The sequence below is a fragment of the Miniopterus schreibersii genome (assembly GCF_964146895.1).
Source record: "Miniopterus schreibersii genome assembly, chromosome: 1".
Classification (NCBI taxonomy): domain Eukaryota; kingdom Metazoa; phylum Chordata; class Mammalia; order Chiroptera; family Miniopteridae; genus Miniopterus; species Miniopterus schreibersii.
The window spans coordinates 162,364,807-162,389,198 of NC_138101.1; the positions used below are offsets into that span (position 1 = coordinate 162,364,807).

General features: G+C 39.9%; 1 protein-coding gene across 3 annotated transcripts in view; it reads left to right on the forward strand.

The window, feature by feature from the left end:
- MAP2K1 (mitogen-activated protein kinase kinase 1) overlaps window positions 1-24,392 on the forward strand; it is a 72,006-nt gene that overhangs the window by 2,267 nt on the left and 45,347 nt on the right. Inside the window, exon 1 of one of the 3 annotated variants that reach the window (XM_081155578.1) lies at window positions 7,914-7,987. The exons of the other annotated variants lie outside the window; for them this stretch is intronic. Coding sequence (XP_081011704.1) covers window positions 7,974-7,987 — 14 coding nt within the window. The 5' untranslated portion in view covers window positions 7,914-7,973. Of the gene's footprint in view, window positions 1-7,913; window positions 7,988-24,392 lie in introns of those variants that run through there. 3 annotated transcript variants of the gene reach the window in all.

Below are 24,392 nucleotides of genomic sequence, written 5' to 3' on the forward strand. Positions count from 1 at the left end.
AGAACTGGTTTAGGGTAGTTATGAAGATTAAATAAGCTAATACATAGTAAATCTCCCATAGATGTTAGCTGTTGGTGCATTTGTTACTAGGTAAATGTTGAGAAGGCTGAAGGAAACTGGAAGGTAGTTTTCATTCTTTTATTCATTTTGGTGGTGGATATGTGTGTTGCTGGATGAGTGACTCTCCCTTACTTAGTTTTTTGTGCCATATGCACAATTACCTCCATGACACATTGGAGGCATCTTTGTGTAGGCTGCCTGAGACAAACAGGGACTGTCCCACTACATTTCCTGGCACTAACAGGGGCAAAGCTGTGTACACTTCATCTTTCATCTTCGAGAGTGTTTTTCAAGCAAAGCTACTGTTCTCATGAGTTCTCTGATTAGACCAGGTCCAATTCTGAACATTGTCTTACAATGTAAACTAAAGAAGAAAAAAATCCATTGACAGTAAAGAACTCTTGGTACTAAATTGGCAAGGTTGATTCTCCTCTGTGGTTCCCTGGCACCTTGAGATTTACCTCTAATGTACACTTACCCCATTTAGATGGAGCTGGGTTATATGGGACCTGAAGTTTGTGCAAGTTCTGGGAGATCCTTGAAGAAAATGAATGCAAAAATACTTTTGCAAGTTTTGCAAAAAAGCATGATCATATTGCAAGAATGTTAAGTATTAGAATGAAATAAATTGGATATAAGATCATATTCCCCTGTTTAAAATGTTTTTCATGGTCCTATTGCAGTTAGAATAAAATTCAGGCGTCTTATATTGGTCTGTGAGATTAGGAGTGATCTGCCTACTGTGTCCCCAACCCCCATCTCTTTAATCACATTTCCTGCTGCTTTTTTTCTTCCGCCACACTAGCTATCTTTCACTTCCTCTATGGGATGATCCATACTCCGACCAAGCCCCTTGCACATGCCGTTCCTTTGGCCTGGACTGAATCATCACGTCCTCTTTGCAAGCTAGGAAGGAAGCAATCTTCACCTCTCTTAAATGTCATTTCCGCAGAGATGTTCACAGACCACTAACTTAAAGTAGATCCCTCTTTCTCATGTCACCTCATTTTTAAATGACACTCATTCATTGACTATAATTCTTTCCTAGGGTATTTTAAATATCTCTCTCTCCTGTACACCATAAATTCTAAGCACAGGGCTGCCATTTTTTGATTCGCTGCTCTGTAAGTAGTACCTAGAATACAGTACTTGGCACATTATAACTGTGCCAATGTTTGTTGAGTGAATCAGTAAAGTTTCTAATATTTGTACAATGTGTTTAGCCTTTTTATACCTTTTCACTTTTTCCTTTTATTTTCCCTTTTACTGTCATCTCCCCATCCCCATTTTCTTTTCTTTCACAGGCACCACTCACCCACTCTAGGGTATTTAATATTTGGTCTTATAATTCCACCCATTTGTTGGGTATATATGTACTTCTGGGAGGTAGATAATATTGTTTTGTTGTTTCTGAGCTTAGAGTGCTTAATGCTATTGTGCTACTCTTCAGCCTTAAAAAAGAAGGAGGTCTTGCTATTTGTGACAGCATGGATAAACCTGGAGGACATTATGCTAAGTGAAATAAACCAGACATAGAAAGAAAAATACTGCATGTTATCACTTATATATGGAATCTAAAAAAGTGGAATACACAGATGCAGAGATTAGAAAGGTGATTATCAGGGGTGCAGAGGTGGGGGAAATGGAAAGATTGGTCAAAGGGTACAAAGTTGCAGTTATGTGGAATGAATAAGTCTAGAGATCCAACATATAGCATGATGACTATAGTTAATACTGTATTGAATACTGTAAATTTGCTAAGAGAGTAGATTTTAGGTGTATTTACCACATTAAGATATGGTAACTATGTGAGGAGATGGATATGTTAATTAGCTTGACTATAGTAATCATTTTACTATATATGCAAATATCAAATCATTGTGTTGAACACCTTAAATATATTCCTTTTTATTAAAAATGCTATTGTACTATAAATCTGCATTAGTTGGGATAAACTAGGTTATGTTGAGGTTAACAACTACAAAATCTTATTAATTTAACACACTTGCAGGTCAGTGGGAAGCTCTGTTGATTGGATTCCATCAGGGACCAGCCTGATGGTGGTACCATCTCTGAAATATGCTTATGTGAGAAGGGAATCTTGTGAACCATGTTTTGGCTCTTAAAGTTTCTGACCACAAGTGACTCATATCACTTCTTCAACGACAGATATTTCATTGGCCAAATCTTCATGTGGGGGTCTTCTTGGAAGAGAACCGGAATATTTGAACAGAAGCAGTGATCACCCCAAATTTTGAGTGTCTTATCTTTTTATTTTAAAAACCAGATTGCATGTTTCTGAGCTCTATTCATGATGCTTTATGTGTATCTGGTTCATTATTTCTCTCAGTTGCAGAGCAGTAGGTCATGTGCATGTACCACATTTTACTTATTCCCCTAGAATTAGACCACTTTGTTGTTTCCAACCCTTTGCTGCCTCAAACAGTGCTGCCATGACTGTCTTTGTACCATAGCTCCTATTGGACCCTTGTGAGAGTCCTCTGTGGAATGTACTCAGAAATGGGATTGCTGGGTCTTAAGGTACCTTGCCGCTCCTTCCAAGATGAGGCACATTGATCTCCACAGGGGAAGGCTGAGACCTGAGTAGAAATCTCAGTAGTAACACCGGGTACTTCTTTAAGACCTCACTTTTTCTTTGACCTTAGGCAAGTCCTTCGTACTTCCTGACCTTTAGTTTCCTTGTCTGTGAAGCAGAGATAATAATTGTTTACCTTAATGGCTTACAAGGCCCTACCTAATCAGGTTCTTTGTTTTCTTCCAAGGTCCCCTTCAGTCATGTACTCTATCTAGCCACACTGTTCTCTGTGCTGTTTAGCAGTGGGGTTGGCCCATTCCCATCTCAGAGCCTTTGCACTTGCCATTCCCTTTACTTGGAATGCTCTTTTCCCAGATACCCGCATGACTTGCTCCCTCACTTCCTTCAAGACCTCTACTCATGTTTCCACATGGAGGACATCCTGATCACTCTAATGTAACACTTCCTGTAATTTTCTACTCCTTTGTTTTGCTCTATTTTTCTTCGTAGCACTTACCACTAACTAACATTGCATTGTGTACAAGTATTTATCTGCCCCCCCACTAAAACATTAGCTTCATGAGGGTGGGGGCTTGGCTTTGTTTCTTGCTCAGTACGTAGAACAGTGTCTGTCTCCTAGGAGGTACTCAGTAGATATCTGTTGATTAAATACTCATACCTTGAAGGAATATTGTGAAGATTAAATACACTAAACACTTTGAAGGCTAAGGTGCTGAATAAATAGGAGGGTGCGTTGCTTTGCTTTGGTGGCATCCACAGATTTTGGATTTTGATCTTTTTTTTTTTTTAAATATGTTTTTGTTTTTTTTATTCAGAGAGAGGAAGGGAGAGGGGGAGAGAGAGAGATAGAAACATCAATGATGAGAGAGAGTCATTGATCGGCTGCCTCCTGCACGCCCCCTACTGGGGATCGAGCCCGCAACCTGGGCATGTGCCCTGACGGGGAATCAAACCGCGATCTCCTGGATCATAGGTCGATGCTCAACCGCTGAGCCATGCAGCCCATAACCCTGAAACACTCAGCCTTACTTAATTTTTACATTCAGAACATAGTTTATAGCATCAGCAGTTCTGCCAGGTTTGTAAGGGACACATTTCTGTTAGCGTTCGAGGCCCTTAAGGAAGGGAATGGAAAGGTTGAGATAGGTTGATGTTCTTTTTTTGAGGGGCTGATGGTCTCTTATGGTCTTTTCAGAGATGTGCACCATGATAACTAAGAGCTTTTGAAGTGGTGGTAACTGATTTTGTAGTTTTGAACTTGGATGTTTCTACTGGCTAGTTGCTGCAATAACTAATGCTGTGTTGTCTTTTGAAAACAGTTTTTGTAAAAAGTAAGGCAAGCTGAGGCCCATGTCCTTAGAAAGAACATCTCTGCTGCTGTTGCAGCAGATACAGAAGTGGGAAAAGATTCATGAAAATGGCTTAGCCCACGGCAGGGAGATGTGTGTGGGGCTCTTGTTTGAACATAAACACACAAAATACTATTACTTTTCACGCATCTTTGAAAGAAAGGGAGAGGATGCTTCAGTAAAGTAGCTGTTGGCCCTTCCTTACCCATCTAGTTTGATTTTCCTCTTTTTCCCAGTTCACCTGCTTTGGTCCACTCTGACTCATCCCTTTACTGTCCTCCCCGTGGCCTCCAAATACTGCTTTTTACCTCTGTCTAGTCTTCTTCACATGATTTTTGTCTGGGATGCCCTCCCCTCCTTTCCTGTGTGATTTTGTTTTTGTTTTGTACTTGCCACCACCTTTCAGCTTCTATGAGGGCAGGGACCATGACTGTTTTGTGTACTGATGTTTCCTCAGCACCTATCGAAGTGCCTGGGATAGATGAATGTGACCCATCTTTCAAGATGTAGCATAAATGTCTTCTGCTATGTACCCTTCTAACTAAACTCCATGCTATTCTAGGGCCTGGGTACTAGACTTAGTCATACCACTTAATTGTTGACCTTGGGCATGTCATTTAGCTTCACTGAACCTCAGTTTTCCTCATTAGTAAAGTAAGAATGATTATATAATAAAACTGTGAGGGAAGGTGGGAAGGTGAACATCATCTGAAATAATGCTTATGAAAGCACTTTATGGGTGCTGGAGTGGTCTTCTCAGAAACCTGACTCTTACCCTTTGTTCTTTTTTCTTTTTTAAATTTTCACCCAAGGACAGGCTTGGGAGGGGGGAGAGGGAGAAAAACAGAAACATTGATGTGAGAAATACTGATCTGTTGCCTTCCATGTGTGCCCCGACTGGGATTGAATCCACAACCCAGGTATGCACCCTGCCTGGGAGTCAAACCATCAACCTTTCAGTATATAGGATGACGCTCAACTGAGCCACTCTGGCAAGACACCGTTTGTTCTTAATACCAAATTGCAAATGTTGATAAATCATATTGATTTGGACATTTAATATGCTGTCCATCCCTTAAAATCTAACCCAGTCCTGCATCTAATCAAGCCTTGAGACCTAACTTTGTATTTATAGCAAATACCGGGACAGAGGAACAAATTAAATGACACAAAGAAGAAACAGACAAATCCAGGACGTGGAACGTTCTCCAAGACAACTGATCTAGTCTCCTTAAAAAGTCAGTCATAGGGCCCGGCCGGGCGTGGCTCAGTGGTTGAGCATCGACCTAGGATCCAGGCGATCGGGGTTCGATTCCTGGTCAGGGCACATGCCTGGGTTGAGGGATTGATCCTCAGTTGGGGGTGTGCAGGAGAAGGCTGATCAGTGACTCTCTCATCATTGATGTTTCTATCTCTCTCCCTCTCCTTTCCTCTCTCTGTAATCAATAAAGATATATTTTTTTTAAAAAAAGTCAGTGATAGGGAAAAAGGGGGTTTGGGGTAGGTGATGGGTAGTGGTATTCTAGAATAAGAGACTAAGGAACATGCTAACTAAATGGAATGCATGAAATTCGATTGGGTACTGAGTAAAAACATGAAATAGCTATAAAATGCATTCTTGGGAAAATTAGGGAAATTTGAATAGAGAGTTATTTTTTTTAGGTGTCATAGTGGTAGTATGATTATATAGGAGAGTGCTGTGATTCATAGGTGATGCATGAAACTTATTTTGAAATGGTTAAGCAAAAAATACACATACAGCCCTAGCCAGTTTGGCTCAGTAGTTAGAGTGTTGGCCCTCGGACTGAAGGGTCTCTGGTTCGATTCTGGTCAAGGGCATGTGCCTCGGTTGCAGGCTCAATCCCTGACCCTGGTTGGGGCATGTTCGGGAGGCAACCAATCGATGTGTCCCTCTCACATCAGTGTTCTTCCCTCCCTCCCTCCCTCCCTCCCTCTCTCTCTCTCTCTCTCTCTCTCTCTCTCTCTCTCTCTTTCTCTCTCTCTCTCTCTCTCTTCCTTCCACTTTCTCTGAAAAGCAATGGGGGAAAGTATATATGTATTCTCAAGTGAGGATTAAAAAAAAATACGCATACACACATAGTGGTAAAGCAAATGGGACAAATGTTCACAATTGTTTAGTTGGAAAGTACCCAGAGAACAAATCCATCCTAATTTTTATGCCTTTTATAATGTTAACTCACATTTCTTTCCTTTTGAACTTCTGGCCTATATTGTGTAATAAATATCACATTAAATGCAATATCACTTTTAATCATAATACTTTCTTGGTTATTAGGGACCATACCATTCTGGACCCCTGGGTCTTATAACACTGTTGATACCAAGTAAATAATTTTTGGTAGAGTGGACAATGCCAAAATAATGTTTAAACAAACAAACAAAAAACTTCTTGCTAGCTTTTGTCTATATGAAGTGGTAGTTATTTCCAGCATATCTACAGGAAGCACAGGTCAAGCAATGGTGAATCTTTCTGACATCTTGAGAAAACAAATCTAGAGAACCCACAGGCTGGAAAGATGAGGTGAGCCTAAGAAAAAAACTTAGGGTTTTGTTTCTGTTGTTCCGTTCCAGAAGCTGCCAATTTTGAAAAATCATCCTGGACTCTTACTGACACTTGATTGTGGTTTTACTTTATGTCCTGTGTCCTGGTTCTGTTGCCTGAAAACCCAGGAGAACTGTTTGGAGGCTCACAAACCTGTTTGCAAAGTTAACACCTCCCACAATGAATAGTATTTTGTTTTAAAGTAGCAGGTGTTCTCTGAATCCTGGTGCAGGGCCGACTGCTAAAAATGCTGATCCTGCCCCTAATTTCTTTGGTGTAAATCCCAGGGGCATCGTGCTTTGATGTCAGCAAGGGAGTAGATTAAGAAGAGGTTACATGGAAGTTGAACAAAAAGTGCATAAGGATAGAGTGACCTCTTTTCCTCTCATCCCGTCTTTGAATGTTTGCCTGCTTAAGCATAAGTTTCAAAAATTTTGAATGTATAAACACCTTTTAAAGAAAGAACCTACCGACTTTAAGTTTTCCAGTTTAACTTTTGGTTTTCTATTATATACATATTTAGATAGTTGTGATTAGTTGATGATTTCCCCCCAACCCCCCCATTTTTACATGGGGACATAATCCTCATGCTTGTGTTTATTTTTGTCTGAAAAATAGAATTTGATAGGTTCTTGTTTCACAAATGACACTTTGTTAATTATTTAAGTGGCTTCCAGATTTTTATTGTTTATTGATATTCCTGTAAATGTTCTGAACCAATTTATTTTGTTCTGCTTTTAGATTACTTCATACACAGAATCAGAGGCAATGAACCATGTTACCTCTGTTGTTACATATTAACAGAATATGTTCCAAAAAAAGATAGAACTAATTTACAATGTATATTTCAACTGTTTCCTCAAGATTGAGGAAGTGTTTTTAAGTTTAGTGATTTTTGATAGTTTAGTAGGCAGTACAAGGGCTTCTTTGAAGGTCAGTCTACTTTACTTTAATAGTTAGCCAGGCTGTATTTTTGAAATGGGATTATTTTTCTGTATTTCACTAATTCAGTTTCCTATGTGTCAACTGCTTACTGAATGTAATTCACTATGCTGGAAGCTGTGGGTAGGTGAGTAAGGCTGTCTTTGCCTCCAAGATCTTAAAATCTCATGTAGGAGGAAGAGGTTGCAGGCGCACAAGAAAGAAAGAAATGGCTGCAGAATAAGAAAAGTGCCCTGAAAGAAGAGGTACAAAGAAAGTACTGTTGGAGCTCATTGAGAGGAGGAAGACACATCCAGTGGAAGAGATTAGTAGAACCTTCATGGAGGAGATGACATTTGAGCTGGGTCTTGAAGGATGGCTAGGATTTCCCTGGGAATGGGGGTGGGGGACGCCGGAAGAGAACGAAGGATGAGCTACTTTACACAAGTGGGAAAGCTTCGGATGCGTGAAGGAGCCAACAAGTAGTTTAGTGTGCCTGGTGCATCAGTGCAGGTTGCAGGAGATGAAGCTGGAGAGGTAGGTGGGACTTTTTTTGGTGCTAGCTGGACGTTTTGAAGTCATATGCAAACTTTTCTTCCCCTCTATTTTTAAAAATATATCTGAATAGTTTTTATATGCTTTGTATTTTATTTATATTTTTCTTATTTCATGTCTTTTATTAATCCATACACAATTGCTTGTCTTCTGACTTTTTGAAGCAATAGGTCAGTGTGCTTTGTATTTTAAAGTTTTATAAATTACATGGTTTACTACACTGCCCTGTTGTGATTGCCTTTTATGTTGTATTGCTTAAAAAATATATATTTATTTTTTTGTCTGCAAAAACATGTCTTTTTTTATGGAGTGGCTTACTTTTCTTTAGTATTTAGACATCTGTCATCTTTTCATAACTAGCAGGAGTATGTGGCTTCATTTTCTTCCAGTCTTTTCCCTACCTTATATGGTTAACTTTTTGTCCCAGGTAGAATTAATGAATTAATGTGTTTGGCATGAGGGATGGGTCTAAGTTAATTTTTCTCCACAGTGAGTTCTAATATCTTACTGGAGTTTATTAAATATGATGTATTTATCCATCTGTTATATTTTCAGGTTTACTTTTATTTGGTCTTTAGGGTAATTTGTTCTAGTTCTAAAATTTCCTTTTAAGTCACCCTTACAGTTTTGATAGTCTTTTTAAAAATTTTTTAATTTGGTAAGGTTAAAGAAAACTGTAAAATTTTTCATGGTATACTTTGCATTTATTAATATTTCCTGTGATGGTGTTATAGTTTCTTCTGAATAATTCTCTTGTGTCCTGAGTTAATATTTCAAATACTTAACATTTTGATGCTGTTGTGATTGAACCTTTTAAAATTTGTGTTTCCATCTTAACTATGGGTTGATTTGTATGAATTGTTTATGTCCCGTCCCGCAGCTTTGTTAACTTTACTTACTATATCTAGTCATTTTTTTATTGAATATGTACGCATTTCTAGATTTATTAGTGTCATCTGCCAAACACAGTTTTTTCCTCTCAACACCTTTTTTATTTTATAGCCATCTCATCTTTCATTGCTCTCAATAGCAGTTCTTGTGTCCCAGGGGGACACTATTAAGTATAATGAAGTTTCCCAAGAACCTTCTGGCCCAGGGACTTTTCTACTCTTTCCAAGGAGCCATGAAAATAGGAAGCAGCTGCTTGGCTTTAGAGAAGTAGAGCCTGTTAGGACTGGATGGAATCTTATAGATCCTCTAGCCCAGTGCCTTCATTTGTGAGAGGAGGAAACCATTCCCAGAGAGGGAAAGGAACTTGCTCGGAGCTCACACAGCTGGAGTGGAAAGAGGTGGTTAAGCTTTCATCCCCGCTCATTTTCTTATGGTGTAGATATTACATGTTTTCATTTGGGACACTTACTTGGTTTGAAGAATTTTCAAGTTTACCCAACCCTGAATTTCGGTAACTTTATCCAATATCCTAAAAAATTTTTTTAAAACCTGTTTTCTTTTAATCCTCACCTGAGAATATTTTGTTCATTGATTTTTAGAGAGAGTGGAAGGGAGTAAAGAGGGGGAGGAGAGACACACTGATTGGTTGCCTCCTGCACTCTCCCTGACCAGGGTCGGGAATCGAACCCACAACCCTTTTGTCAGAGGGCCGGTGCGCTAACCACTGAGCAAAACTGGCCAGGGCTAAAAATCTCTTTTCAAGTAATAATCTGAAGCTCTGGAGAAGATACCACTCTGTATTACCACTCTCCTAGGTGTTTGAGGGAAAAGGGAAATAAGGAAATGGGGGAAGGAAAGGGTATTTTAGTCCAGGATCCTTAGTAGGAGGGCCTATTTTTAAGCTTCATAATGTCAGTTTTAAAAACAGTGGTTTTCAAAATAACCACAGACAAAAGTCCCCTTGGAATGAATGCTTTTCTAGAGTTGACCTATTTTGAGTTTAACTATTACCAGGAAAGGTTCAGAATCTTGAATGCTCTTCAGTACGTTTACTTTTTTAGACAAAGTGGAACAATTGAGTTGAGTGAATGATGCACTTGGGTTCTAGATTCAAGTTAAAACTTAAAATTTGGGGAGCTGTAGGAAGACATGACTAATTACCCAATCATATTGCTTTATTCACAGATTTGTCTGGATTCAGATTATGTTTCCTTCTTTATTGAGTTATATCCATGTTAGTTTTAAAAAATTAGATGAGACCTTCATTATATTTGAGAGTCCAGAGTCAAAATTATTCATCGTATTTGATTTCATACCATCCTTCAATAAATGATCCTTCAAGAATGTTCTTGTTGAGGGGGGCCTCAGAGTTTACCATGAATTCCATACTAATTGTAAACCTTTGTCTAATGGCTTACTCAAATCCAGATTGAAATCCTACCAAAATGCCAGCCTATATTTCAGCACACCTCTCCCTTGGCCCTCTTCTCTGTCCCCTCTCCTCTCCAGTAGGGAAACCAGAGCAGCTTAACATTCCAACAATTGTTAATAATAGAAAATTTATTCTGTTTACCTCAGTCATTTGTATTCCCTTGTATAAACTTGGTCATTTAAACCATGGAAAGGTTCCATTTACCAAAGGATGGACCAGTGGAATGTTTGGGTCAGGCTCGTAACACATTATATTAATTTAGATAGAGATTTTAACACTTTTATTATTTTACTGGAACACTCCTTCTAAAACAGTCTCCTTTGCCTCGTTTTATTCTGGTAACTAAACTAATGCTGGGTTAGACATAAATGTAGTTTGCTGCATTTTTATTTCTGAGTATACAGAAAACAATTATAAAAAGAAAAAGATAGTCATAAGCATTTCTAAATTTTAAAGAAGCCATAAAATATTTATTAGGGGAAGTCAAGGGGAGAGTTAGTGCGGAAAGTACCAGAAACCACCAACAGGTGTTTTAGTTGCATTGAACAAAGTTTCAGCTTGAAAGGCAATCACAGGGAGGAGTTTTGTGAATTCCTAAATGCTGGTGTGAGGTGAAGGAGACACCGGGTAAGCGGAAATCAGCAGTTCCGGAGGCACAGAGGACTTGGGTTACAAAAGGCTCGCCCATAGCTGAGGACCTGGAATAATTTCTAAGCAAGTTACTTTCTTGGAAGAAAAGAGCTAGATCTGTAGGACCACAGCTGTTAATCTGTAGGGTAATAATTAAGTTTGGGAACAGTAGAATGAAGTCAGGAGACATGAAATTTTTATCCCTGAAGGACATCATAACTGGAAAAATAACTACTATTTATTTAGGGTCTATCTGGTCTGTTTACATCCATTATCTTGAATTTGCACTAAAATTATGCAAGAAAGGTTATAATATTCTATTGTACAAATGAGGAAAATGAAGTTCAGGGAAGTTAAGTATTTGTACAAAGTTATACAACTAGTAAGCAGTGGAACTAAGTTTAGAACCCAGGTCTGTCCTACTTCAACACCCATTCTTTTCCCATATACCATCCAAAGATTGCAAAAAATGCTAGAGGTCTTTTTAGAGCTTCACTCTCCAAAAATGTAGCCACTAGCCATTAATTAATTAAAATTAAAGAAAGTTTAAAAATCAGTTCCTAAGTTGCATTAGCATATGTCAGGGGCCCGGTGGCCACATGTGGCTAATGGCTGCTGTATTGGAGAGCACAGATTAGAACATTTCCATCACTGCAGAAAATTCTGTTAGTGCCTAGAGGTTACATAATTTTACCCTTTTGTTAATTTATTTGATTTTTGCTTCTTTATTTTGTGAAGGAGAAAATGAGAGACAAAGGCAGGAAGTAACTTGTTCAGTGTCATACATCTAATTAATCCAGGCTTTTGGATTGGTTTCTTATCCATTGTTCCACACTCTCTCTCAAAGAAAAATGAACAGAATGGAGATAATGCAAAAGGAGTGACTCCCCTATTCTCCCAGCTTTGCCTGGCCTTCAAACTAGGTTCTTCCCAAAGTACAGCCCTGTGTTTTCCTAAGTTCAAAGGGCATATCTGGATTGGCTTTCCCTGGGGAAATGAAAGATGTTGTTTAGAAAGAAATTGCACGCTTAATATATGAAATAGCACTTTGATTCCTCTGGTTCTTTCTCTGCCTTCCTACCATGCATTTTGTAATTGAACTTGCAGCTGCTAACCATTTGTCTTCTAAACAAGAAGACAACTTCAAAACAGGTCAAATGACAGAGGTATGTATACTTTGAATGCAAGCAGCTGCTTGTTATTTGCTGTTGACTCGAATGGCATTTGTGTTGAGGTCAAATATATTTAGATTACTAAAATTACAATAGATTTCTAACTTGTGTGTTACGAAGATAAAGACGTATTAACATTGATTAAGCTGATATTTAGTACATACCTAATATATATCAGGCACTGGGCTAAGAGATGGACAAAAAGGACTTTTGCTGAAAATTGAAAAAGATGCCAATATTATGGGTGAATTGAATGCATTTTAAAATCTTGTCTGAGTTTTATCAGTATTTGCCATCCATGTATTTACCTATTTAGTCCTGAAATTCAGTAAAAGCTGCAGTTTTGATCATAGCTTTGAGGTAAAGTGAAGAATCATGTGCAAATGTCCTTTTAGTAGGTGCTATTAAAGAGATTTAAATTATACACTGTAGTATCTAAATGACAGTTTAAAGTATGTGTGTGTGTTTGGGAGATGGGCATGTGGGAACAAAAAGGAGGCATTGTGCTGGGGTAATATTTTTAGGAAGCCTAAATGTGATGTTTGATTTCAGTATAATAGACTCATGGTTTAGAAAGTTGTCTTTCAGAAACTGAGAAATTAAAGTTTTGGGTTTTTTCCTAAAGAAATGTTAAAGTCACATGTGTGAATATGCTCAGAGAGATTAAAAACAGAGAAATTAGAACGATGGCAGGGTATCCAGGAAAGTGCCTGTGTTCCCTGCAAGCACAAAGGCAGGGGTGGAGAGGACTTCAAATATGGTGGGGACAGCTGGAAGGGATCTTAAGGAGCTCTGACATGTGTCTGGTCTGTCTAATGGACTGAGATTGTGTAGTGGTGGGGCGGGCAGAGCACTCAGATGACTCCATATATAGTATTGTTTGTAGAGTAGGGTCTGATTTCTAGAAAGTTGGGAATAGGCTATGAGAGTTTTGGAGTGAACAGGCCCAAACGCAGGGTGACCTGAGGAGGACATACTGTTCACCTCTCAGAGTGTTACTTGTTTTTGGATGCTAGCAGTGCAGTGAAGAGCCCAGCTTCCTGATCGGATTTTGAATGAATATTTCTGTCTCCCCAAGTGTTTCCTTTGAATCCAGAGACTATCCTCTCTTCCAGGGGTGTCTGAAAGTCTGCAGGCTTCAGAATTTCCAGGCTGCAGTGCTTTTGAATAACAGTGCTTTGTGTAGAGGAAAAGTGTGTGATTTGAGCTCCTTCCCTGGTGCAGCTGTTAACTCACCACATGACCACTCTGTGCCTGCTGCTTCTCTGCAGAGTGGGGGTAATGGCAATGCCTTGCTACCTTTCAGGGTTTGTATAATGAACTCCACATGACCGTATAGGTCACCACTGAGCACACATTCAAGCTCTAAGATGTTAAGTAGATTAAATTTTATTGTTGAAAGGGATCTTGGAGATCTTTGTTGCTATCCCATTTTTTGGCAGATAAAAGAACCCAGGGCTACAAAGAAGGGTTAAGAGAAATTGGCTTTATCATACAACAGGTTCTATTTTGAATTGTGAGTGTGACTTTTGAGAAAGCATAGCCTGGAGACACTGTTGCACAGCGGAAGGGCTTTGAAGCCAGCAGACTTGGGTTTGATTCCTGACCCTTTCTCTTACAATCTGAGTGATCTCTTGCTAGTTCTTCCAGTCCTTGAGTCTATTTCCACATTAATAAAATGGGCATAAAACACCTTCCCAGCAGAAAGGATTCATAGACACTGTGTGAACTCCTTTTTATGATGAACAGGACTAATGGTAAGGACTAGGACCAGATTCCCAACCCAGGGTTCTTTATTCTCTATCAGGTGAGAAGGAGAGAAAATTCTCACTTCCCAAAGAACTTCCAGTGATGGGGCTCTTCACCTGTTCCTTATCTGCACAGACTTAGAATGGAGACAATGCCAGGCATACTTGCAATTTTTTGGGTTGTGCAGGAAGCAAAAGAATTATTTTCAGTGAACAGGAGACTGCAAAAGGTGCCTAGGAAACAGTTGTCACATAGTACATCCCAATATAGACTCCTCCCAGCTTCTCTAGGACTGCCATCTGCCTGACAAGCACCACTCAGGAAGCTCAACTTTCTTCTTCAAGAGTTTAAGGAGGATTTCCTGGGCACTCTGTGTGTGTTTACCAAGGAAGGAATAGGGAGGTGTATTACTGTCATAAAGGGAAGGTAACACTCCCTTCCTGTGGCTCTAGCCAGATGTTGGTTCTAGGTAGATCTTGGGTTGAGCTTATCCATGGTTCATTCACACATATTTCCCAGTGGGCTCTGGCCTTCTACTCAAACTGTGTCTTCTTCTGGGATTCCTTTCTCCACACTCAGTGCATGTTGAAATCCTAATCTTAGGTCAGAACTCAATTTGTAGGTCACCACTTCTGTAAATCCCTCACGGACCTCTCCCCCACCCCATTCCAGGCAGTGGTCATCTGCTCCGCCTTTAAGAGGATTCTGTACATATCTCACCACACCTAAGTTGTTTGTGTGACTCTGTCTAGTTGGACTGGACTTGGGAAAGTCTGGGGCTGGGTCTTTTTTTTTTTTTAATCTTCACCTGAGGATTTTTTTTCCATTGCTTTTTTAGAGAGAGTGGAAGGGGGGAAGAGAGAGGGAGAAATATCGATTGGTTGCCTCCCTCTCTCACCCTGACTGGGGCAGAGCCTGCAACCGAAGTATGTGCCCTTGGCTGGAATCAAACCTGGGACCCTTCAGTCCGAAGGCCAACACTCTTAACCACTGAGCCAGACAGGCTAGGGCATGGGACTGGGTCTTATTTATCATTATCTCTGGTGCATAGAATGTTCCCTGGCATCTGGTTTGGTAAAATTTTGTTGAATGACTAACCAAGCCTTGAGATGGCAGTAAAGGCAGAGGGCAGAACACGCTCTGCTCCCAAGATCAAGACTCTGCTAATACCTATGAAGGCTTTGACTTTATTGATGGTTGATTATTTTCAGTTTATAGTATCTTGGCACAAGAGGGTCACAGTGTTGGTGGTAATAATAGCATTTGTTCTGCAAGGCTCTGTATACAGTTTATTGTTTTTACATCCATTTATTTCCTAATTCAACTACATGAGACATGTGGGATGTGTGTTATCTCTACTCTGTAGATAGGAATCTGATTCTGGTTAAGGGTTTTGTGCAAGTCCTACAGGCATCTGAGAGTGCCTGTAGACCTCTGTACTGCCTTTTCAGTCAACAGTCCCTTACTAGCCCAGAGGGGAAGCTGGCAGTGACATTCTATGGTATTCCCTCAGCCACATGCCTGGCACAGAAGAAGGCTCAGGGGATTGTTTGGGGCTGGATGGGTCAACGAGCCTCTTCTGAATGATGAGCTGATTACTTATCCTCAGCAAATGCTGGGCTCCTTGATGGATGTGTGACATCGGTGGCTGAGTATACATGGCACCTGTGGCTTTTCACACTTTCCCCCCACGCCTCTCCAGGGACTCGGATAGGACAGATGGCCAGAGATGGGATTCTCAGCTCTGCATCCTCTCTGCAAATCACATTTAGAGAAAAGTTAAGCTTGTGCAGTAACACAATTTCAGTAACACAGTTTCATGCTGCTGGTAGTTGTTTAACACTCTGGATAAATCACACTTCAGCAGAACTCATTTGGGAACAGAGTTTAATTTCACTGTAGGTGGCTGTGATTCTCACCCACCAGTCCTCCTATACCCCCCCTTCCCAATAAATCTAGGCTGATAGGTGAATGTAGCACTAAGCCAGGCTATTTCTGGACCCAGGATAGCATTACATTATGTTAATCATCATTTTTACCACCAACACCTTTCATTCCTTCTCCCCTGAATATAACTGCCTGTCTATCCTTATATGCTACGGATGGAAAAGAACTTGATAGTTCAGCCTGCTGGAAGTATCACAAAGAGATTAAGACCCAGAGAGGCTAGGCAGTTTCCTCAGTGTTAAGTGGATAGTGAAGGCTGGATTGAGGTGCAGGGCCCCTGACTTCTCTTTAGGCTCCTGTTTTCTGCCCTGCCCTATTGCCTGCCCTTTGATCTGTCTTACAAAAAAGGGAGAATATATGTGTTCAGTTTAAAATGAATAAAGGTGACCAGTTGTTCTTTTTTTGTTTGTTTTATTCAGTTGCTCGTTGCCACGAGCACAGAGTGAATTGATTTTCTGCTAACCCTCACAGCCTGTCTTTGATATATCTTTGATAAGGGTCATTAAAGTCTTGACATGTTTCTGTACAGTCAGCTGCAGCCTAAGGGTAACCCTGTGTGGATTTGACTGATAGGATTTAAATTTTAGGGGGAAAAAAGAAAAAGAGGGAAGGCTAATAAGTATATGTAGAGGGAGAGAAAAAGTATTGTTAAGAAAAAACATTAACAGCGTATACCTTTGGCTATAAAAAAACAACAGATTTTGATGTTTCAAATAAGGCACGTCTCCAGACTGCTGTAGATTATTAAAATGTAACAATAGGCCCAAGTTTGAAGCTTGAAAAAAATAATACTTCTCATTTGCCATAGAAGCTTCAGTGTTCTGCATTCTCTAGCTAATGGACTTGGGGAGACTTGGGAGCTCAGCAACTGGTGTGCCATGGACTGTTCTCTGGTCCTCCGCTATTGGGAGTGGGTGCACTCTTTTTTCAGGTGGGAACTTTTGGGAGGAACACACATGCCTGACCAGCCAGAGGGGCCCGATTAACTTGCACTGGGGTGGTGTCTGTAGCAGGAAGTCCAGTTGTAACAGAGCAGATGATAATTCTTTGTACAGGATTTCACAGATAGTAAAATGGTCAGTGTTTACTGATTTCTTGATTTAAAAAAAATCTTCCTTTTCTTTCTTGAATACAAAGATCTCAAATTTCTTAAAGGGGAAAAGAGTAGCTAATTATGCCCTGCTCCTCTTCTAGTATTATGACCAGCTCCCCACATATACAAACTCTCTTCTGGCTCTCAGTCTTACAGGAGGGGTCCATGGAGGCAAACAGCTGAGGTTGGAGTCCTGGCTTAACCTCTAAACAAGCTGTGTCAGTCTGGCTCATTACTAAACGTCTCTCATACCTAGCTTCCTCATTAGTAAATATGAGGGTGATAATACCTAACTTGTAGGGTTGTTTTAAGGTTTAAAGGTCTTCGACATAACACCTAAATCACTCACTGCAAGCACTCAATAAAATGTTACCCATGACTATTTACATTTCATTTGGGGTTTCTCCTTCAAGTTTGTTGCCAGTTTGGGAGTGTACCTCTCCTTTAAGGTTAAAGTCAGATACTATCTTGATCATGAAACTTTGTGTGGTCTTCCTTGGAAAAACTCCAGTGGAACTGTCCATGAACTACTCAGGAGACAAACCACTTGTGAGTGTATGTGTATGGTGATCGTGATACATATCTGTTGTGTTTCACCACCTACCCTGGAGATCTTCTGGAGATCAAGAATTCAGTCTTTAATGCCCTATCTCTAGTCTATGCCTTGCATGGTTGTTTGTAATTGTGGAATGAATGAATGCTGGTGTTAGTTTACAGAGCTCATGTGGGACAGATTTGTTCTATAAGCATACCTCAGAGATGTAGTGGGTTTGGTTCTCTTCAACCACAATAAAGTAAGTATTGCAATAAAGGGAGTCATAATCTTTTTTGCTGGTGGGGGGTCTTGCCTTCAATTTGTAAAAAAAGCAACATCTGTGAAGTGCAGTAAAGTGAGGTGCAATAAAACAAGGTATGCCTGTATTGGATTTTCACTGATATCATATACAATATCGTGCATTGATTTCCTTGATAACTCGTCTTGAATCATTTCTCTCTCTCACTCTCTCTCTCTCTCTCTAGATATATATATATATAAATTTTTTTTTTTTTTTTTTTACCGATTAAGCAAAAGCTGGGCTAGTTGGACTTCCAGATAGTACCAAGAGATGTGACTTCTACCTGATTCTGTTGTAGGTAAAGTACTTAATTCAGTGCTTGGCATGAAGGAAGTTGGAAGTATTATCTGGTCAAATAGAGAAAGCCTAGTTACTAGACGGTATAAGTATGGTGGGTAGGGATGTCATAAATATACTAATGGTCCAGGGCAGCGATTTTCAACCTTTTTCATCTCATGGCACATATAAATTAATTACTGAAATTCTGTAGCACACCAAAAAAATATATTTTTTACCAATCTGACAAAGAAAAAAATAGGTGCAATTTTGAGTGGTTTACCAAAAAAAAAAAAAAAAAAAGAAAAAAAAAATCTATCCTTTTTGCTTCAAAGTGACTTTTTAAAAAATTAGGTGCCTATACTTGTATATAAGGATTTCTGGAACCAGGAATTAACCAATCAGATGCAACCTTATTATGCAACATGACCAATATGATGCATTTCTGTTATATGATCTATATATTTATGTTTCAAGACAGGGCATTCACACCAGATGGCTATTGTGTTGGGTCTTGTCATTTTTTTATTTGACAGTCTAAGGGAAAAGAGGTCAGTGCCCCTGACTAAGTAGTCAGATATTGCATGTTTTTAAAATTCTTGTGGCACACCGGTTAAAAATCGCTGGTCTAGGGGCATGAAAGTGTTAAAGCTCCTGAGAATAGCCCAAGCAACTCCTAGGAAATAGCTTCAGAGGCAGGATGTGGCAAACCAGTATATAAATGAGAGCCCTTCTCCTTTGGAAGAAAAGGAAGTGGGTGGGGAGAAGTGAAGAGGAAGAGCTTGGTGGACAAATCTTTTTATCTGCTGCTACAAGACCATGCATCCCTTTTGAATGCCATGCAGAGCCTGTAGAATTTTGACCCAAAGTGACCAACGTCCAACAGACACTTAATAATTCTGGTTTTGCAGTTTTCTTGTTTTTCCTCCACAGTTCATGTTTAATAAACTCATTTAATATGCAATGGAGTATTATCTTGGTAGATTTTGTTTGTAATCTTCATCACTGGTATGTTCCTTAATGCTCTTTGAGAACTCACAGTTAATGTGAGGTGTCATCCACAATCACATTCTTTTCTAACCAAGAATGAGTTATAAGAAAGGCTTTTTTTTTTTTTTTTTTTTTTAAAGGAAAGTATATCTTCAGTGTGTTTACCTGTTTATCTGTTTTAGAATACATTCTCACCCATTCTCTTTCCAGGTGTTCATAACAGTCCCTGTGATAGAGGACCAAGAGTGGGCTTCCATTTTTATTTATTTTCCCAGTATTTCAAAGACAGTTTTTGCTTTATTCATACACCTTCCCCTGATTTTGTGGAATGATCTCAACAAATTTCAGAAGAATCGAGAAGACCAATTTCTGAATCATCTGGAGTAATTAATTCCAGTGACTGGACTTAATTATGATGAGGCAATTCATAAAGTATGCAGTAGGAAAACAGCAACTGATGAGACTTCATCTGCAGTGGGATTTTTTTCAAAGGCATTCTGGCAGTGCCTTTCAAAGTTAAATGTGTGCTTTAATGGTGGGAAAAATAGTTTATGAGGTTATCATTAGGTATGGTATGAATTATGTGCAAGTGGCCCTATGTATATTTTTGCAGCTAGGATATAGGCTTAATAGGTATATAACATGGAAGACTTAATGACGATAGCAGACCTTAACTCCATTGTTTTTTTTAATGTACAATCTATCATATATTTACAAAAAATCCATTAGTAAAATAGCATGATATGAAAAAATATAAAAATTAACAGGAACATATTGAGTATAAAAATGACAATTTGGGAAGCAGTGTGCTTCCATTTAATGCAGATGAGGGATGTTCAAGGTTAGATGACCAGGTACCAGCAGAGTTGATGGAGGGTTCCAGACCTCTTGACTTCAAGTTCAGGGTTATTTCCATGGACCAGGTAATAGGTAATGAGAGGTTAACTATCTAAAAGAGAAGTCCTCAGTGTGCTTCCAAGGATCTGGAAAGCTGAGCTCAGTAGTTTTTAGACTTCAGATTTCTATACACTCTTTGTCTCAAGGAAGCCAGTCTCTCCTGAGTTGTGCACCTCTTGACTCCATTTCTATGAAGGCTTCAAATAAGAATTTTCTCACTTACCCAAATATCTACCTTGCACAAGCACGTGATGGGTGATTTGACCCCAAAACTGCATGCTTAAATTGCATCCTAGTCAAATTGTGATATCTTCAATGTATTTTAGATGTTTAAATACAGGGCTGGGCAAAAGTAAGTTTACAGTTATATGTGAAACACAAGAGTTTATTCTTGTATTATTTATTTATCATTGTATTGTTTTCCATATGAACAATTGTAAACCTACTTTTGCCCACCCCTATATTAAAACAAATATGATATTTTTAGAAGCTAAGATGTCAGGCTGCTGACCATCCTGAGGCATTTTAGGCTGGTGTGCTATGACCATCTTTTTTTTTTTTTACTTAAGATTTTAATTAAAAAAAATTTTTTTAAATTAATCCTCACCCAAGGATATTTTTTCCATTGCTTTTCAGAGAGATGGAAGAGGGGGTGGGGAGACAGAGGAGAGAGAGAGTGAGAGAGACAGAGAGAAACATTCATTGGTTGCCTCCTGCATGTGCTCTATCTAACCAGGGCTGGGGATTGAACCTGCAACCCATGTTTGTGCCCTTGACCGGGAATCGGACCCGCAACCCTTCAGTGTGTGGGCCGACGCTCTAAGCACTGGACCACGCCAGCCAGGGCTAATTTATTTTTTATTGAGATGTAATTGATATAAAAATTGTGTGAATTTAAGGTGTACAATGTTGACTTGACACATTTATGTATTGCAGTATGATTACCACCATAGTATTAGCTAATGCCTCGTATCATGTCATATAATTATAATTTCTCTTTTGGGTGAAAACATTTAAGATCTAGTCTCATAGCAACTTTGAAGTATATAATTCAGTATTGTTGACTGTAATCACTGTGCTGTGCATTAGATCTCCAGAACCTACCTGTTTATGTTCTAACTGCAAGTTTGTACTCTGACCAATATCTCATCAAAACCTAATTTCTTGGTATGATGTACTGCGTCCTTCATGGTGTAGCCCAACTTACCCTCCAGCCTCAACTGGGCTCTATTCTGGATGTATCTACTTTCTGGCCACTTGGAACTGCTTGTAACTTTCAGTACCTTTTTGTTCATGCTGATGTCCAAGCCTGGGTGCTTTTCTCTCTGCTGCAAAAACTGATATCCTTCAGGTCTAAACTTGGGCGTTACATATTCTGACTTTCACTTTTCCTTCCTCATCTTAGATGGAATTGGGGTCTTTTTTCTGTTCCCATAGCCCACTGTGCCAACCTCACTTTCAGCATTATTATCTACCTGACCCTGCAGTTATTGCTGTACTTGTTTCTCTCTTTCATCTCTATCTCCCTGTCTCCCTGTCTGTTGCACACAAACTAAGATTGCCTGGTGAGGGTAGGGACCTTGTCTTCCTCATCTGCACCTTCCTAGCCGCCGGCATAGATAGTGCGTCACACAGTGGATGTTCTATAATCTGCATTGCATTTCCACAGCTGTAGGCATAAATGGGTGTAAGCCAGATGTCTGCTCAAGTTCCCTATCCCTTGTCATTCTCTAGTTTGGAGCAGTTTTAGAGGTTTACATTCTCATGGCTACTTCTGCTTCTGTGGGATTCACGTTTCCCTTTCTGTGGTTTTTCTCTTCTTTTTGCTGTGTGTTGAACCAGCTTGAGTTTTACCCCCTTTCCCTAGTTTCCACCAAACAACAGTAAGAACAAAATATACACAAAGCTATTTGTGTGCATGGCAGATTGGATTGAAGGTCTGGGTGGGGAGAATTATTATAGCAATAAAGACAACTTATAATCTAGTATTAGGTATTTTCAGTCTTAAATGACCTTTGCCACTTGGCCATGGTGCATCCTTTTCTTCCTATCTCACTACCTCAGAGCTACTTCTAAAACAAGCTTCTCCCATTTTATTCTGCAACATAATTTAGCTCTCCGGCTCTAACTCTATGTGCTGCTGCTCAGGCCTGCTTCTGTCTATGCCAAGGCTCAGGAGCAAGCCCTTCTTAACTATGTGCAAGCCTTCTGGTCCTCTGGTAGCATCTGCTATGAGGGGGTTGGTTAGCACAAACACTTAGTCTTTCAGAAGACAGAAGCAAGCACTATCAGTTTTGGTTTTAATTATATTTTGTTTTCTCTGGTTCGTGATGTTACTTCTACTAGGTAGGTTTTGACCCAACCAAGTCAACTGCTATTTTTTTTTAATTTTTATTTTTTAATGTCTTTATTGATTTCAGAGAGAGGAAGGGAGAGGGGGAGAGAGAGAGAAACATCAGTGAAGAGAGAGTTATTAATCGGCTGCCTCCTGCATGCCCCCAACTGGGGATCGAGCCCGCAACCTGGGCATGTGCCCTGACCAGGAATCGAACCCCGATCTCCTGGATCCTAGGTCAACACTCAACCACTGAGCCACACCTGCCGGGCTGCTATTTTTTTTTTTTAATCCTCTTTCGAGGATATTTTTCCATTACTTTTAGATGGAGTGGAAGGAAGGGAGGGAGGGGGAAAGAGAAAGAGAGTAAGAGAAACATTGATGTGAGAGACACATCGATTGGTTGCCTGCTGCATGCACTCTGACTGGGGCAGGGGATTGAACCTGCAACTCAGGTACACGCCCTTGACTGGGACTCAGATCCGTGACCCTTCAGTCCTAGGACCAGCGCTCTAACCACTGAGCAACACTGGCCAGGGAAGCCAACTGCTTTTAATTTGAGGGCCTGACTAGTTTTCCACACACTAGATTAAGGAGCTGAGTTGCCCAAGTGAGCACTTCTGTGGATTTCTAGCCCCAATCCTGAGATCAGGATTCCCTGAGCATTGCTACAAAGTGATCTAGGGAATGGGATTTTCCCCAGAGATGAGGTTTGCTCACCCCTCTTGTGTGTACTTTGGGTAAGAAGAAGGGAGAAACATGGTTTTATATTTAAGGGAGGTAACAGTTTTGGGGAATTAAAATTCCTCAATATGGACTAGAATTGGAGAGGTTTTGAGTGCTGTGATTCTTCTGACTACATTTTCCTGTCTTTAGCTATGCTTCTGGGTACTTACTGGCTGTTGATCTTTTTGTCCTGGGAACTTGATTGTTCTCGTGGTTTTGGGTTATGAGGTCTAAGATTATAGTCACATTGGGTCCTCTACCTCCTCTTTTATTGAAGAACAACCTGCATCTTTGATTCACAGAGCAGTAGGGACCATTATTACATAAGGTGTTTCTAACATGTTATGTTCTCAAGAACAGGGAATGGGTGGGGTCAAATACATATCTTTCTAAGACTACAGTCCACCAGCTTGTTATTTCAGGAATAGCAAGCCATTCTCATTCTGTGGCTACCACCAGACCCAAGACTCCCTTTGTTTTTCTGATCGTCACCACACATTTATTGTATTTTCTCTCTGGGTTTTCCTTGGTTCTTTCTTCCTTTCAACACTCCCTGCTTATCCTCTCTATCCTTCCCTCCCTCAGTAGTGCCTGGTTTTTTATGGCCACCAGAATTATTACTGCTTCTACAAGTGTGTTTTACCTGGGCAGTGTCCTGTCTCTTCCCTTTCTACCCCAATCAAAATATGTCAGCCTTGGATGTTCCTCTGAAGGGAGTTCTTTGGGTAGATTTAATTTGTTGTCCTTACAAGGACTTTGACCTTTTAGCAGAACACAGTCCTTTACCTCAAAAGAATAAGTCACTAATGGGTAAATACCTGGTTTTAGGGTTGAGCTGGTGGGGGATTTATTTGAAGAACATGAGGTCTCCAGCAAGGTGTGGAGAAAAGATCAAGCTTTGGAGTTCCAGTCCTAACCTTGGGTAAATTACTTAATTGCTCCTGGCCTCCATTTACATATCTGTAAAATGGGAACAACATACCTATTTTTAAAAAATATTTTTTAATATGTTTTTATTGATTTCAGAGAGAGGAAGGGAGAGATGGAAATACCAATGATGAGAGAGAATCATAGATCAGCTGCCTCCTTGATGCTGCTACTGGGGATTGAGCCCGAAACCCAGGCATGTGCCCTGACCGGGAATTGAACTGTGACCTCCTGATTCATGAGTCGATACTCAACCACTGAGCAACGCCAGCTGGACTTTTTAGAAAAGATTTTAAAATTTATTTTTAGAGAGAGAGGAAGGGAAAAGGAGAGAGGGAGAGAGAGAAACATCAATGAGAGTGAAACATCAGTCGACTGCATCCTGCTGCCTACCAGGGATCGAGCCTACAACCCGGGCATGTGCCCTGACTGGGAATCAAATCAGCAACCTGCCCAGCTGGCATGGCTCAGTGGTTTAGCATCACC